Source organism: Ambystoma mexicanum, chromosome 3p (assembly GCF_040938575.1).
Source record: "Ambystoma mexicanum isolate Mex_15411 chromosome 3p, UKY_AmexF1_1, whole genome shotgun sequence".
Taxonomy (NCBI): Eukaryota; Metazoa; Chordata; class Amphibia; order Caudata; family Ambystomatidae; genus Ambystoma; species Ambystoma mexicanum.
The window spans coordinates 159,434,007-159,450,230 of NC_090925.1; the positions used below are offsets into that span (position 1 = coordinate 159,434,007).

General features: G+C 46.8%; 1 protein-coding gene across 2 annotated transcripts in view; it reads left to right on the top strand.

Moving 5' to 3' along the window:
• LOC138580191 (alpha-2-macroglobulin-like) overlaps nucleotides 1–16,224 on the top strand; it is a 574,708-nt gene that overhangs the window by 278,002 nt on the left and 280,482 nt on the right. For both annotated transcript variants that reach the window (XM_069650528.1, XM_069650529.1), the window contains exons 8-9: nucleotides 10,704–10,813; nucleotides 11,239–11,290. In XM_069650528.1, coding sequence (XP_069506629.1) covers nucleotides 10,704–10,813; nucleotides 11,239–11,290 — 162 coding nt within the window. The remainder of the gene's footprint in view (nucleotides 1–10,703; nucleotides 10,814–11,238; nucleotides 11,291–16,224) is intronic.

Genomic DNA, 16,224 nt, shown 5'->3' on the forward strand with positions numbered 1-16,224 from the left:
TTTTTAGACTTTCGTCCTCGAGACAGTTTTCTCTGGCACAATCATGCAAGTCAGCCAGACCTTGCGCGAGGGGACTCTTCTTGTTTTGGCCATATCTGACCTCCACAGGAAAGCCTTGCATTGACAGAATCCAGGAAGTAATTCGGGAATTACTCACATTTCCGGCCCGTATTCTGTCACTTTGGAGATATTGCAGAGGCTGGTGTGGAGTCTCCACTATGATGTGTTCCCCCTGGATAAACGGGCGGTAATTCTTCAATGCCCACACCGTTGCCAGGAGTGCCTTCTCACAATCGTTGAATTTTTCCTCCACAGAGGATAAAGTTTTGCTCGCATAGGAGATTACTTTATTGATCTTGTCATGCTTTTGGTATAATACTGCCGTCAAGCACGTATCAGAGAACCCCGTCTCCAGGAAGAACTCCTTGTTTCTGACAGGGTAAGCTAGGCAAGGCGCTTGTGAGAGGCTTCTTTTGAGTTGTTTTACCGCCTCGGCTTGTTCTGGACCCCATTCCCACTTGACCCCCCCCTTCAGGAGATGAATCAGGGGTCTGGTGATCTCTGCGTAGCCCTCAATGAACTTTCTGCTGTAATTAGTCAGTCCAAGGAGGCTCCTTAGTTCCCGCAGAGTTGTGGGGTCTTTCAGTTTCTGAAGTGCTTCCACTTTCTTTTCCTGGGGACAGAGACCCTGAGGAGTAATCTCATGCCCCAGGAAATTAACACAGGTTCTACACCACTGTGCTTTCTGAAAGGAAAGTTTTGCTCCGGCGGCCCTCAACTGCGTCAGAACATAACGGATCTCCGCTATGTGTTCCTCCACAGATGAACTTTTGATGAGGACATCATCTACATAAGCCAGGTTACCCCTTGCACCCAAGTCGGGCATGGCCTTATGTAGGAAAATATTGAACTCATTACCGGAGTTAAGGTATCCGAAGGGAGTCCGGGTCCATGTGTATTGCTGGCCCCCAAAGGTTAAAGCCAGTTTGTATTGGTCCTCCCTACTGACAGGCACAGTCCAGTATCCATTGGTCAGGTCTATTGCAGTGAATACCTGTGACCCCTGGATCTGGGCTAGCCCTTGGTCAATGTAGGGCAGAGGCCATCGGGAAGTATGGACCCGTTTGTTGAGCTCCCTAAGGTCGGCGCAGAGTCTCCACTGGCCGTTTGGCTTCAATATTCCCAGCACCGGATTATTGAAGGTGCTGTGGACTGGACGGATTATTCCCCGGGACTCAAGGTTCTTAATTATTTCCGTAAGGGACTCCATTGATGCGAGAGGCAAGCGATATTGCTTCACAAACACAGGAGTCATGCCAGGGTCCGTGGGGATTGTTGTTGTGTGGATGTCAGTGCGACCACAGTCATATGAGTCTACCGCAAAGAGATCTTGGAAATCCAAGAAAACTTGTTTCAACTTTTGCTTTTGTTCCAGAGTCACACAGGCATCAGCTAGGTTGACTCTCTCTTCCACCATCTGCCTGAAGCCTGGAAAGACTTCTGGTTTGGCTATCTCCGTGGCCTCCTCCAGCTGGGTGGAGAAGTCCCTGGTCAGAGTGCTGATTTGGACCGGAGGCTTCAGGTGGGCAAGGCAGCCTTCATGAACCTGGAAAATCACCTCATCCCTCCTGAAGTCACACGTCACATCTTCCTTACCATAGGGGCAGGAAGTGTACACCAGGAAGTTCCCCCCATGCCGGGTAAAAATCCTGTCTGGTGTTGTATCGTCCTCACTGTCACTGTCAAAACAGTCCTTGGGGATTGGTCCTAACAGTTCATTTACAAGATCAATGGAGAAATGTCGGTCATCAACCGCCATTCCAATAATGGTGCCTGCGGCTAGAGTAATACTCTTTAAGTCGCTGTTATCCACCTCTATTGGAATGGTGTCATGTTCTATGTTGACTAATGGAGTTGGGTTTACCCCCAACCCTTGCTGTTGGAGAGAAGCATTTAGATGTATGTAAGCATCAGGGTTTTTCAACTCTTGTCCCCTTTTAACTTTCACTTCCAGGGAGAATTGTCGGGTCCTTTCTGGGATGGTGACTTCCTCTTTAACCTTTCAACTGCATAAGGTAGCAATTGAGCTGACCTAAATGCTTTTTCTGGATCATCAAAGCCCATGGGATTATCCGCTAATCGGGACCAGGCTTTGAAGTTTATTAGGTCCAAACTAATGGCAAAGCGATTGAGAATGTCACTGCCTAAGTAAAAGGCGGCAGGGACGTCTCGCACGACCCAACAATTGTGGACTATGCTCTTGTTGCCAATGGAGATTTTGAGCATACACCTGCTTGGCAGGAGATGTTTGGAATAGGTGCTTCCAGGTCCATTTCCCATTTGTCTATCAGTTTGAAGGTGGGAATGGCTGGATCTTTTGGGAGTTGGCGAAACATGGCTTCGCTGATGAAGCTCTTACCGTTGTTCACACACACTCGAGCGAGAACAGAGTCCTTCCCCTCATTTAACTGAACAGGGATGAACAACTGCTCTCCAATTTGCTGAATATCAGCCAGGCTCTGAGCTGATTTCACATCTTTCTGGACTATAGGAGTGGGAGTTTCAGATTGTGGATTGGTATAGAATTTCAGAGTGTTTCCTTCCAGCGTGGAATACCACTTTAGACTGGAAGGAAGGTTGATTTTCAGAAATAGAGAGGACCCCCCATCACCAGTCTGTTGTCCTACTGCTATTACTGTCACGTCTGGAATCTGGTTGTTCTGGAAGTGAAATTCTACTTGGTCAGATTTTTGTTCAACCATGTGGCATGTGCCGTTTAAACTAACATGGTTGACACTCTGTTTTAATTTTATTGGTCGGCTAGTCTGGGTCCAGAGGACCTTGTTTACGCAATCTATTAGGGGTGACAACCTTCTCAGGAGGTCATTCCCTAGTAAACAAGGGGTGCCCTCTGGGGTCACAACTATGACCGGGTGTTTCAACTTGTGTCGCCCGATCTTAATGTCCAAGTCTGCCGTCCCCTCGACGGGAATTTCCTTCCCGTCAAAGTTCTGCAGTTGTCCAGGAAGAGAGGTGAGAGGAATTTGGTAATTCTCTCCCCTTCCTGCATTCAGTTCGTCAAAGGCCCTTCTGGACAGAAGGGTAGCTTGAGATCCAGTGTCCACCAGCGCTGAGATTGTACCCCGCCCCTGTACTTGTACCGGGGCATAATATCTTCCCTCCTTCTCCTCAAGGGGGCACAGATAATATACATTTTTGGACAACTGGTGGGCTAACTTTCTGGTCTTGGACATGGCGAGAGAAGGGATTTGGGCAGAATTCGGGGGAGAGCCTTGGGAATCTGAAAGAAAAATTTGGCAACTGGAGATCAGAGCCATTGTGGGTTCCCCTGGTTCCGGTTCTGGGCCGCCCCCCCCTTTTTGGAGGCAGTCACCAGGATGAATTTGAACCAGGGGATTTTCTTGCTGTTGGTTCTGGGATGAGATGGTGGGCGGCGGTAGCTCAGTCTCCACCTCTCCCCAGTCTGGATTCTCAACCCTAGGGACCCATTTTTCTTTGGGAGGAGTTCCCCCCTCTCTGAAGGAGAAGATCCTTTTCCCAGGATCCTCTGAGGATCCCTCTCCCTCAAATTGGAAGATCTGTACCTCCTCCTCAAACTGAGTCTGTTTGGGTCTTTTGTTTCTCCTACCCCCCCTCTGCTCCTTAGGAGGCAGACTTTCAGGGGCAAGAGATTTTGTTTCCGGTTCCTGGGTTTCCAGGGGCTGTTTACAAGTGAGGAAGGAAGCTTCCTCCAAGGCTTTACACCCCCCTTCCCTTTGTGCCTCCTCCCTGGGAACCGGTGAGTTATCGGGGTGCTGCCCCCGTCATTGTTCTGGAGCACCAGGTCCAGAGTTGGGTGCGTTCTGCGCCGGCACGCCCATCTGAGGGTTCTGCTGAGCCCTCAGTATGTGACCCAGATCCCGCGCCATGTTTTGAACCTGGCGCTCTAACTGGGAAACCCGCTCAGGCTGATACGGGGCCCTGTTTTCTCCCCTGGGCTGATCCCGGGAAGGGTAGCTGTCCCTTCTTTGGTAGTACCCCTGGTTGGGAAGATTTGGGTACCCCTCCACCCTTGGCCTCCCCTCTCCCGGATTCAGTGGTCTGGGCTCGGGGAATTGGGGAAAGAAGGATGGATGATTTTGGGGTTGGAAGTCGGGTGGATATCTGGGGAAAAAGTTCTGCCCAGGGTTTGGTAAATTTCTGCCCTCCTGTGGGAAGTTTGGAGGGAAGTTCCCTGGATTAGGTGCTTGGCTGGATCCCCCCCCCTGGGCTGGAGGAGTCCACACATAACCCAGGATGGGTCGATTTCCCTTGTAGCGAGGACTTACATAGTCAGGAGAGCGAGGGACCCCATTTGTGGGGCTGCCTCCCTGGCTCCCTGTCTGTGACTGGCCCGAGGACCTTCTGGGCCTAGCATTATTAGGTGCAGGTAGGTTTTTAGGCCCCCCCATCTCCAAATCCAAAACGGGGGTGACCTTTACCTCTGCCACCTTGGCAGCAGCAGGGGTGCTGTTGGCTTTGGGGTTTTTCTGGGCATTGCTTTTATTTTCTATGGGCTTCTGCACCTCATAGATCTGGGTAGCCTGTTCAATGACCCAGTCTAAAGATCTTTTCTCATGAAAATCCCTCACGAGCTGGGTCATGATATATTTGGGCAAGGCATGGAAAAACGTATTTATAAACTCTCTACTATCTGTGCGCACCCTTCTTGTGGTCTGTGCAAAAGCACGCTTTAACTCCTGCACAAATTCTTGTGGGGCCTGATCCTCCCCACATTGCAAATTGTAGGCTGCCTTGCGAGCCTCTTGAGGATTTCTGTGAACAGAAAAATGTTTCAGGATGGCCGCCTTATAGGTGGACCATCTTAAATGATTTTGGTCCTCCAGCCCCGCAAAGAAACTGAAGTATTCCGGGGAGAAGGTCCACTTTACATATTGAATGCAGCTTTGGCTGTCCTTCAAATGGAAAGTCTCCATCATTTGTTCAAACAACTCTAAGTGCTCCCAAACAGAATACTTAGCGTTCTTATGGTAAGGCGTGATGACGCTCCTGATCGCCTTAATCTGCTTTAAGGGGTCCTTAAGCAAGGCCCTTTTTGCCTTATTGGCCTTTTTGGTTCGGGTAACCCTTGTCCATTCTTCCTCGGACTCAGAGGCACTGCTCCCAGAGGTTCCCGTCTGTTCTTCCAGGTTTTCCCGGATTCTGCGAGCCTGGGAATGGCTGGCAGAATGTGGGGACCTGGTCTCCTGTGTCCTGCGCAGTTCAGAGGAGTCTTCAGATTCCTCCTTGCTGCCAGGATTTGATGGGTACCCCCTCCACTGACCTAACTGGGCAGAGGTTTTCAGGATGCCCTTAATGGGCCTACTCTCCTGGGGTTCCCCATTGAACTGTACTGTACTTGGGTGCCCATACCCGGATGCCCACCCCTCCATTCCTGAGTGGTACTGGCCTATGAGCCCCATACTCTTAGTTGGATAGTAATCTGCCATCCCTGTGGCCCTGTGCTCATGTGCGCCAGGGGACATGGGGGTGGTAGAGTCCAGGGACTGGGATAGATGAAGGCCCCTGGTGTTAGGGCTCCTGCGGTTATGGTCAGGAGTCTCTCTTTCCCAGCGGACCTCATCTCTATCCGCCCCTGCTCCCTGTTGCAATGCAAGAGCCTGCATTTGTGCTTTCAGTTCCTCTGTTAAGGCCTTACTCGACTCTATCAGTCTCTCCTGCATCGCTACCTTTTGTTGGAGCCTATCATTGTGTTGACAGAGGGCCTCATTTTCCCTCTGTGCTTCCTGGTTGGTCCTGGAGAACTGGGCCAGTCTTTGCTGCAGGAGGGTTACCTCCTGAGCTGTGTCCCTATTGGCCTGCTCCTTTCTTGCTAGAGCATCCTCCACCCTCCTGGTGTGCTCTAACAAGTTCTGGTGTTCTTTTTGGAGGTCACCCAGTCCCTGGTGGGCCAGGTGATTTTCTTCCATTTTCCTTTTTAAATGGCAGACTTCCTGGCCTAAGGCGTCTCTTTCCTGACTAAGAGCCTGCATTTGTGCCGCCAGGTCGTCCCTCTGCCTTTGAAAGGCACCAGCTTTCTGGCGTTCTTCATCAAACTCTGCCTGGGTATCCAGGTCTTTCAAGATCAGCTTGTTGCTCTCTACCTTCACTCTATCTAGATGACTTTGCAGGGTGGCTACCTGCTCCGTGCATGCCCTGTTAAAGTCTAATTGTTGCTCCAGCTTTTTCTGGCTCTGCAGTAAGGAGTCCAAACTGTCTTGGTGCTCCTTCTGCAGGGCCAGAAATCTAGTATCCTGTTCTACCTTTTCCTGTTGTAGCACATCCATATCCTTCTTTATTTTAATGATGTGCTGCCTGCTGTCATTTTCTGACTCCTGGCTCCTCTGCAGCCTCTGCTCAGAAGAGACCAGGTCAGATTGGACCTTCTCTAACGCCATCTGTTGCCTTTTTGCCAGATCATGGCCTTCAGCACATTTATTCTGTATGGCTCCCATATATAAATATAAATATGCCGCTATCCTAACAATCTTGTCGTGTTCATCTTTGGCCTTAGGAGCCATATATAGTTCACTCAGGGCCACATGTAATGGACCCTGATCTCTCCATAAGTCTGACCCTGTTTCCGTGACCTGTTGCATGATGGCCTGCAACCAGACTGTTTGGTCCTGGTGAGTCCACTCACCTCTCACAAATAACTTATGTAAGAAGTGCTCTCTGGCTATTTTCATATCTACCAAGGTCGTCATTCTAGAGATTGGTCTCTGTCCTGACTTACAGAAGTTAGTATTTTATTTTTGCAGAACAGAACTTTTCTTGGAGTGTCCCTTTTGAGGAATGCTTCACAGCGTAATGCAGCGTGGTGATCCGACCGGATGTATGTATCCCGTCAGTTAGCACACTGTATTAAGCTGCACAAGTGGTATTCTAACCCAAACGTCCGGCTCGAGCCCCCAATTTGTAAGAGGATTCAATTCAGCACTACAGCTAAGTCTATGCCTAGTCTAGAATACAGAATGAAAACCCTTCTTGATATATCTTTATGTCCAGTTCATGCGTTCTGGATGACTACCCCTGTATAACACCCCTCTCTTGGAATCCCCCTGACCCCACTGAGCCAAGAAGTAGTTCTGTTTTGCAAGTTTAAAAGGTTTATTTGATAAATTAAAATATATATATATCACACTTTATAATAAATTAATAATTGAATATCACACTTAATCTGATATGGTAAATATTAACAACGGAGAATCTGGCACTAGCACACTTCTTTATAATCCATAAGGAGTTGACATGAAATGGATAAGATAGCACACTGGTAAATAGGTACAAAAGTATAATGTGGTAGAGAATGCTTTATAGAGTTCAACTGGATGTAATGTTGAATGAAAATGCAATACAGAAAATACTCAATATGATTTCAACAAACAATGTAATCACTTCTCTCTGGCAATCCCCTCCCCCCCTTGATGCAATGCAAGGAAATGGAAGGAAGCACACAGTTCTCAGAAATGCAACCAACTGTAATTCAGTTCACCCCAGCAAGCTTAGACTACAGAAAACAGATAGGAGTTTTGAAAACACAGGCCCAAATTGCTTTGATATGTGCTGGCAATGAATTAGAAAATATGCTAAAATACTTTTAATTCCCTTTCAGAGGTTCAGGGTGAGTGGTATCTGGTTAATATTAGTCCAGGCTCACACTAGCAATGATGCAGGAATGATTAGCAGGTTAAACGAATTTCTGGCAAGGAAAAGCAAAACTGCTGTCTTTTTACACGTGAAGAAATTTGCAAATCGCGGCAAAATTCGCGGATGCGCCGAGCGCTATTACAGAGGAACCGCAAGGACTATCTCTATCGTTTTGGGGTCCTAGGAAAGCCTAGGATCCCAGCTTCCAAATGAAAGTTATTGCAAGTCTCTAGCCCAAACGGTTGCGGAGATATGACCGATTTACTAGAGGTCGTTTTTGGTTTTTGCAAATTTTAAACGCACACTTTTTCAGCTTTAAAAATGATGGCAGAATAACACAATTGCTAAGCTGCAGTTCTACTTAGATTAAAAATGGATTGAATTATATGATTTTAACTAAGAGATGTGTTCTGAGTTTTGCTGAGTACTCACAAGAGATTTTGAACCGGAAAGCGGCTTTGTCACGATCTGGTCAACAGTCTGGTCAGGTCTTCCCGGGTTCTGCTCACAGCGCCTGGCCTCTGGAACTGCTCACAGCGGTCTGGTCTGGGTCTCTCTGGGTACAGCACTGCTTTCTCTCTGCTAGGCACCGGTTCTCTGGGTCGGGTCCTGCCTTCTCTTTGGATATCTCTGTCACCGGGTTCTTGCAAAAGTTCTTGGCAAAATTCAGATGGCTCACCCGGCTGTCTGAAGAGTTCAGTTGCAAAAATATTTTGAGGCCTGCTGACAAATACTCTTGCTGGCAGTGGCCTTTTTGGTTAAGGTTCTGAAGTCTCTGTTTATCTTGGAGTCTAAGGGTTGGCTCTTTGAAGATTGATGGAGGTAAGTATGGATTTTTCCGGCAGAGTGCGTTGCAGCAAATGGAATTGAAGGTCCCTATCTGTCCTGTCTGTCTGCTTTTATGTGTTTAGAATGTGGGTGTGTTCTAGCATCACTGACCCTACCTCTCTCTCAGCTTCTAATTGGTCAAACTTCCATTTATCATTTGATTGGGGAATGAACTGTGAGTCAGAGAGATGTCATTTTATGGCTTGCAGATAGGACACTCCTCTGTCAGATTGCACATATTCTATATTTGATAATAAAAGACATATTTCACAGTTACACAGTTGCTTGAAATTACATATACATGGTGTGGCTGAATTTAGCCATGTCTCTGTCCAAATCTGCTCTTTCTAGGAGCTTGCATTCAGAGATGGCACATAATGGACTTTTTAACTGATTTTTCAATTTCTGACATGGGCCCAACTTTACATACATGTGCGCAGGGAGTAGGGACATTAACTGATGAAGTTTCAGATTTTTAACATGCACACATTTAGAGTAATATCCACTTTTCCGCTGACACCCCCCTGTACATACCACCGGTTCTAAAAACCTCTTAAACTGTGGGCAGAAAAATCACAAGAATTATGGTATCATTTATAAAATTTTCACATGTCCGCACCATGAGTTATTAATCTTTTTCTAAACAATATTCTGGCTACAAAGGGGTGTGGTTTTCTCTCAGCACAAGGTAGAAATACTGGTTAATCCAGTTCTGCCAAGCCAGCTTGCTCTCACAGGCAGTGCCCCTCCCAGCTCCTGCCAAGAGGAAGCTACATTTTACGACTGCGGTAATAAAAACCTTTGCCTGAGTGAAGAGGGCTTTGTTCACTCTCCTGCAGAGCACAGGTAATTCAATTATCAGATAGATGGCATATCCTTAGTGTGGGCAGCAAAAGGAAGGTTGGCCTGGGAACACAGTGGTGACTCAAGTTTCACTCCTGATGGGGGTAGCTGCCAAGCAAAATCAAGTTCCTTAAGCCAGACCTTCAGCTAACTGGCAGGTTTTTTGTTGCTTTTTAACTTAACTTGCAATTTTACACATGCAGCTAGGATGCTGAGTCTAAGTGCAAAACTATGACATTTCAACAGTTACAAAGGCATGTGATACCAACATAGGTCACTCATTTAATCTAAACATTTTCGATTTTAGTGTCTTTAAATCCAGTGCAACTTAAACTGCTGCAATCCACAGCTCAGCCAGTCTTGTTATAAACCTTGTCTTATGATCTTCATTTCCCAGATTTTGTAGGCACACAAAACTCCATTCTGCCGAATGTCTGCTGGTGTTCAGTAAATATTTTGCACATATTGCAATGTTTGAAAATAGGCATTTTGACTTGCCTTCAGGGAAACAGAGTGGTTTTAAAACGCCGGCTTTTGGATAGTGGTGAGTACTGGTACTGCACCCATTTTTGGGATTTAAGAAATGAATTCCCCACAATTCTAGGTTGCATTTGGCAATCAGCATTTCCATTCCCAATGGTTTCAGACTACTGTGCGGGTAGTCCAATGGTGGTTTTAAAGCGCTTTGAAGCTAACCGGCGCTACTGTTTTTCCTTTGGCAACCCATTTCCCTCATGGCAACCCGGCCTTTCATTCTCGCACTGGTGGGTGGCAAGTGAGGCAACCATTTTAGTGTGCGCACAAACTGCGCAGCTTTCTTGGATTTCGGCGCACATGTGGGTTTTCCGCCATCTTGAATTTTCTAAGCCCACAGCACCAAATGTTGTGGCATGATAGCTTAAACGTGGGTCAGGACACCCAACAGACTCCACCGAGTCCATTATACTCATGTGCAATGGGAGCTGGTGAGATGGGGTAGCATTGTGTGTGGCAGGTCCCTGTTCAGATGCAGCTTCATCCTCTGGCAGGATCTACTGGAGGCCCTCAATGCCAAAGAGGAGGAGCCTGGAGGAGCCCTTTGCCAATGCAATTTGGCTTGCATAATGGACACTCTCTCCTCATTGACTCCCGCCACCCCATATTTAGGTGCTAAATACCCAAGAGCCTGGTTCATTTCAGGAATGCTAAGATCTGAAGAGTTCTAGAGCTCTTTGTTTTCACAGAGGTCTCCAATGATGGGGCAAAATACAGCATACAAAGTACAACCCCTGACCGTTTCTTGCTTGCCCCTTTCATTTTACTCTTTTATGTCGCACAACTAAAACATTTCTCTCTGTTTTTAGGACACATAAATGTGACCATGACTGCACTGGCAAAGCCAGGCAGCAATTGTGACGGAGAGAGCGACAACACCCAATATATGGACACAGTTATCAGACCGCTGCTTATTGTGGTAAGTACTGTACCTGGGCACTGAACTGGGGCAATAAGTGGACAGGGTCCCCCAGGGTCATTGACATGTCAGGGTCTCTTCCAAACCCTACGTTTAACCCAGACACGTAGGGCAATTGAGCATGCAGTACTCAAATCTCTCTTGTTCCCAGGCAGAAGACTGCTCCTTACTCTGCAGAAGGAGTGGTTGAGGCTGGTCTTCAGAATAGATGTGCCAAGTAGTACAGAAGATATGTCATTGCAGGCATTATAAGAAGAGAAATATTTGCAAGATGCAGAAAAAGAGATATATGTTTGGGTCTGGGTTCAAGGAAGACTGCATGCCCTGTGGAGGGAGGGCGTCTATGGTAAACTTAATGTATGCTGAGGCTATCTGGTTGTGTAGTCTGCTAGCCATGTAAACTCTTCTTTTAAACCCCTGAACAGACTGAAGGTATAACCCAAGAAGAAACCGAAAACTTCGTGATCTGCCCCAAAGGTACGTTTTTTGGGAGTTGATGAGAATCTCTCCTGTTACCACATGTCAAGAACTGTGTACTGTTTCTGTAAAGGAATAGCAATCCAGTGACCCATAACCATATGCATGTAGAGTGGGCGTACCTGCAGATTTAAAGCACTGCGTCAAGGGGGGATATGGTTAAGACACGATGAATGACAGCTCATTGCCTTTCGAAATGGTGAAATTAAAGTGGGGCTGGCCACTATAGTAATGAATGAATACTGCATCTCTGCTTTATAACACTTACAGGAGCACCTTCCCAACTTAGAGCTCCCTTTCCAGTTTGCCACTGTCTGTCCACTGCAAAATCCTGATCTTAGGAGGCTATGCTCCCATCTAGCCGCATCTAGACGCATCTGACTGCGCTTTGGGGCGGGGGAGGGTGGGCATTTCATTGCATATTTCTGTGGTAGGCTGGGTGCAGGTAGTTGTTTGGGAGTGGTGAAAGAGTGGTTTTTGGAGGTGTGAAGGATGTGGTGGCAGCGGGGGAACAGGAGGGGTGGGTGGCAAAATACCCTAGGAGGCCAGTTGGAAGAACCGTTTGGGGGTTTTGGGGACCAACGGCGGGCATTCGAAAGGGGCAACACATGAGGTTACAGAAGGGGGGGAATACAGTGGGTGAGACCTGCTGGTAAATTCTCAAAATACATTACTTGCATTAAAGAAGGTAATACGTTTATGCAGGGGAGTTAATATCCTACAGGTTTCCGGGAAGTGGAATGCCCAGGATACGGGATATTGTTATAGATACCTTGATTGATAAGGGTGGATTGTGTGAAGGTATGTGTCAAGTCACTCGTGTGGTTAATGCCATGGGTGTTAATGGAACACTTGTGATGAATTCCTTGGCACTCCTGTTCTATGGCCTTAGATTGCCTAAGATTGCCATTGCGCCTTGAAACACACTGTGCATAGGCGCATTATAAATAACCAATAAATAAATAAATATATTGTTGAACTTTCATATGATCATGGCCAGCTGGCCATCTGCACCAAATCTCTTGGGTTTGACAGACCGTAGTCCTTCAAATAGCACATAGCAGGAAGACTCAAACGGCTTGGTTCCAACTTTCTCGCTGTGGAGAATCCAGCTATTCAGTGCAGAAAACAACTTCAGAACTGATGTCCAAGTCTTGTTCCTCAACCACCTGAATGGTGAAAATGCCCTTTTGAAAGGCCTTCTTGTGACTACTGTGGCACCCCGGAGTTGTGTCCTGCAGCCTGCTGCACGACTCATCAATGGACTCACTAAATTCAACCACATCACCACGACCCGCATCCAACTTCACTGGCTACTGCTTCAAGCACATACCTTCAAATTCTTCTTCATCATCTACAAGTCTGTCACCCTGAAGTCCCAAAGCTACCTCACTGAGAAACTCAACATCTCTGAAGGCCTACAATCCACCAGAAGGAAGTACATCTGCAGACTTGCATTCAGATGGTGCAGGAAGGAAAGTACCAGAAGACAGGCCTTCTCTGTCAACACCCCGCGACGATGGATCTTACTCCCCATCAAGACCAGACTCGCCCCCTCACTTATATATTTCAGGAAGGAGCTCAAGATTTTATACATGGTTCACAAATCCTCCAATGGGCTCTCTGCAGCAATGTCACCCCTCCCAGTCGGGATCCAGAGGACGATACTATAATACCGGTGGGATATCATGTTCATGTCAGACACAATGATATAGAATATACTTAGTGCGGAACACCAATACTAATCGGGGCTTTAGGCTACTGTGGAGCTGCCAACTGGAGAGTGCCATCCTAGTTAAAGGGTCTGTCCTCTGAACACACATGACTTGTCCACTGAGTTGACCCCACACTGCAGCAACACACAGGGGATGGGGTTTCCTTTGTCCTGTTACATACATCAGCAGGACCTACTAAGATTGTATCCAGGAGTGAACACGCTCCTGAGGTATGGGCATACCCTGAAATTTACCAAGAAGCTGCCCTGAATACATCCAATGCACCAAATAAGATTGGATCCCGGAGTAAGCACACTCCTGAGGTCTGGGCATGCCCTGGAATTCACCAAGAATCCACCACTAATACCCCCAGTGCACCAAATAAGATTGGGTCCAGGAGTGAGCAAACTCCTGATGTATGGGCATACCCTGGAATTCACCAGAAAGCCACCCTGAATACCTCCAGTGCACCAAATAAGATTGAATGCAGGAGTGAAAAAACACCTGACATCTGGCCATACCCTGGAATTCCCCAGACCACCACCCTGAATACCTCCAGTGCACCAAATAAGATTGGATGCAGGAGTGAAAAAACACCTGACATCTGGCCATACCCTGGAATTCCCCAGACCGCCACCCTGAATACCTCCAGTGCACCAAATAAGATTGGGTCCAGGAGTGAGCAAACTCCTGATGTATGGGCATACCCTGGAATTCACCAGACCGCCACCCTGAATACCTCCAGTGCACCAAATAAGATTGGATGCAGGAGTGAAAAAACACCTGACATCTGGCCATACCCTGGAGTTCCCCAGACCGCCACCCTGAATACCTCCAGTGCACCAAATAAGATTGGGTCCAGGAGTGAAAAAACACCTGACATCTGGCCATACCCTGGAATTCCCCAGAGCGCCACCCTGAATACCTCCAGTGCACCAAATAAGATTGGATCCAGGAGTGAACACGCTCCTGAGGTATGGGCATACCCTGAAATTTACCAAGAAGCTGCCCTGAATACATCCAATGCACCAAATAAGATTGGATCCAGGAGTAAGCACACTCCTGAGGTCTGGGCATGCCCTGGAATTCACCAAGAATCCAACACCAATACCTCCAGTGCACCAAATAAGATTGGGTCCAGGAGTGAGCAAACTCCTGATGTATGGGCATACCCTGGAATTCACCAGAAAGCCGCCCTGAATACCTCCAGTGCACCAAATAAGATTAGATGCAGGAGTGAAAAAACACCTGACATCTGGCCATACCCTGGAATTTCCCAGACTGCCACCCTGAATACCTCCAGTGCACCAAATAAGATTGGATCCAGGAGTGATCACGCTCCTGAGGTCTGGGCATGCCCTGGAATTCACCAAGAAGCCGCCCTGAACACCTCCAGTGCACAAGAAGATAGATATCTAGCAGTAATCAGAATAGAAATGCATGCCTTTCTGTGTGTCTTTTAGAATGGGTACCCGCATCCCAAATATGCCCAGGCCTGTGCTCCTGATACATATTGGTTTGCAGAGAGTTGTGTGATTGGAGGGCAATTGTGGTTCTCTGGTTCTTAAACAAGTTTCTCAGGAACAAACCGTTTCAAAGCATACTGTTGCAAAAGACCTTGTCCCAACTACGGAAAAGAGAATTCCCGGCCTCCCTGTGACTGGAGGATGCTTTCTTTCATATCCCTGTTCACTGCAACCACAGGCAGTCACTTCCTTTCATCTTCTGAGACCAGCGTTATCAATTCACAGTCCTTCCGTTCGACCCCAGGTCAAGCCCTAGAATATTTACACAGTGCCTCACCCCGTTGTTAGCTCATTTGTCAAGAAAAGGCTACCACATCTCCATGTACTTTCATGATTGACTGGTATGTGCCCCTTCCAAGCATCAGAACCACTGTTCTATGCTGGAGACAATCAACCCTCTAACCTTCTTGAGGTTTCAGTCAAGTACAAGAAGTTATCGTTGCCCCCTTCTCAATGCCTTGTGTTCCTGGAACTCTCTCCTAAAAGAGCTGACTGTGAACCAGGCCCGACAGGCATCTGAGAGATTTACATTAGTACGTGAAAATAAGGACAAATATACAAAGGTGAGGATTGATACATAAAAGTGAGAACATAAACAACATTACTTTCCAAGGCAGCAGAACCTTGAGACAACCACCAACTTTAGTCTGCACCTTCACTTCTCTACTGTTAATATTATCCTCCTGCATCCCCTTAACCTAGAACTGCAGGCGGCACATGAGACCACCCAGGGAGACCACGCAGGTATATCTGCAGGTCAGATAGCATCAGATACCGGGCAAATGGAACCACAAAAACTCTTTATCGGCAGACTGCAGAGAAGCTCTTTCTTCATGGAGAACTTAATGGAATTTGCTATCACGAGCTCTGTTTCAAGACTTCATGACTACATCCACGTCCATTTGCGGGTGATCGTAGGACCCATGTAGGCCCCTGAAAACCTCAAGAAAGACACCTTCACATCGATGTGCCAGATCACACACTTCTGTTATAGACGCATTCATTCCCAACACACCTGGCATCGTTGCATTTCCACAAACCGTGCCACGCATGGAAGCAGGGTAAGAGCTCCGTACTCGAATTGCTCCTAGGTGAAATGAGAACTGAAGCATTTGGAAAAGAAAATGATCTAAGCACTTTCAGTTTACGACAGTTCCTCTGTGGATTTGTAATTCGCTCAAGTGAACAACTAAGTAGGACATCTGGTAACAATGCTGACGTCTAAACGAAGACTTTTTTGTGTCTCCCAAACAAGGACGCCCCCTGGCATTTGGATGCGAAGAAGTGCCTTAAATATTAATATGAGACTCAAAGAGTCACTGTTGCATCGATTTTATATGAGAATAAATGTGACGAAGCGAATTCTGTGCAGATTAATATGGATAGAATCCTGAAGAATATTCCATACTCGCCAAGAGGCTTGGAACATGATGATAGAATGGCGCTTCCTATTACTTCTTGCTCAAGTAGTAGGAAGCCTATTGCTCAATTCACATCCAACATCTACATGGTAGGATATTTCTATATTATGAACAGAGCCATGCATTTATTAATAAGTGAAATTAACGATATACATGTCAAATTTACACGGGAAAAGCGTTAATGGTAAAGTGTTTTTAAAAAAAATAATCTTTTAATACTTTTTATTTAGGAAATAATTCACAGGAGTGTTTGATAACAAGATTTAATATAT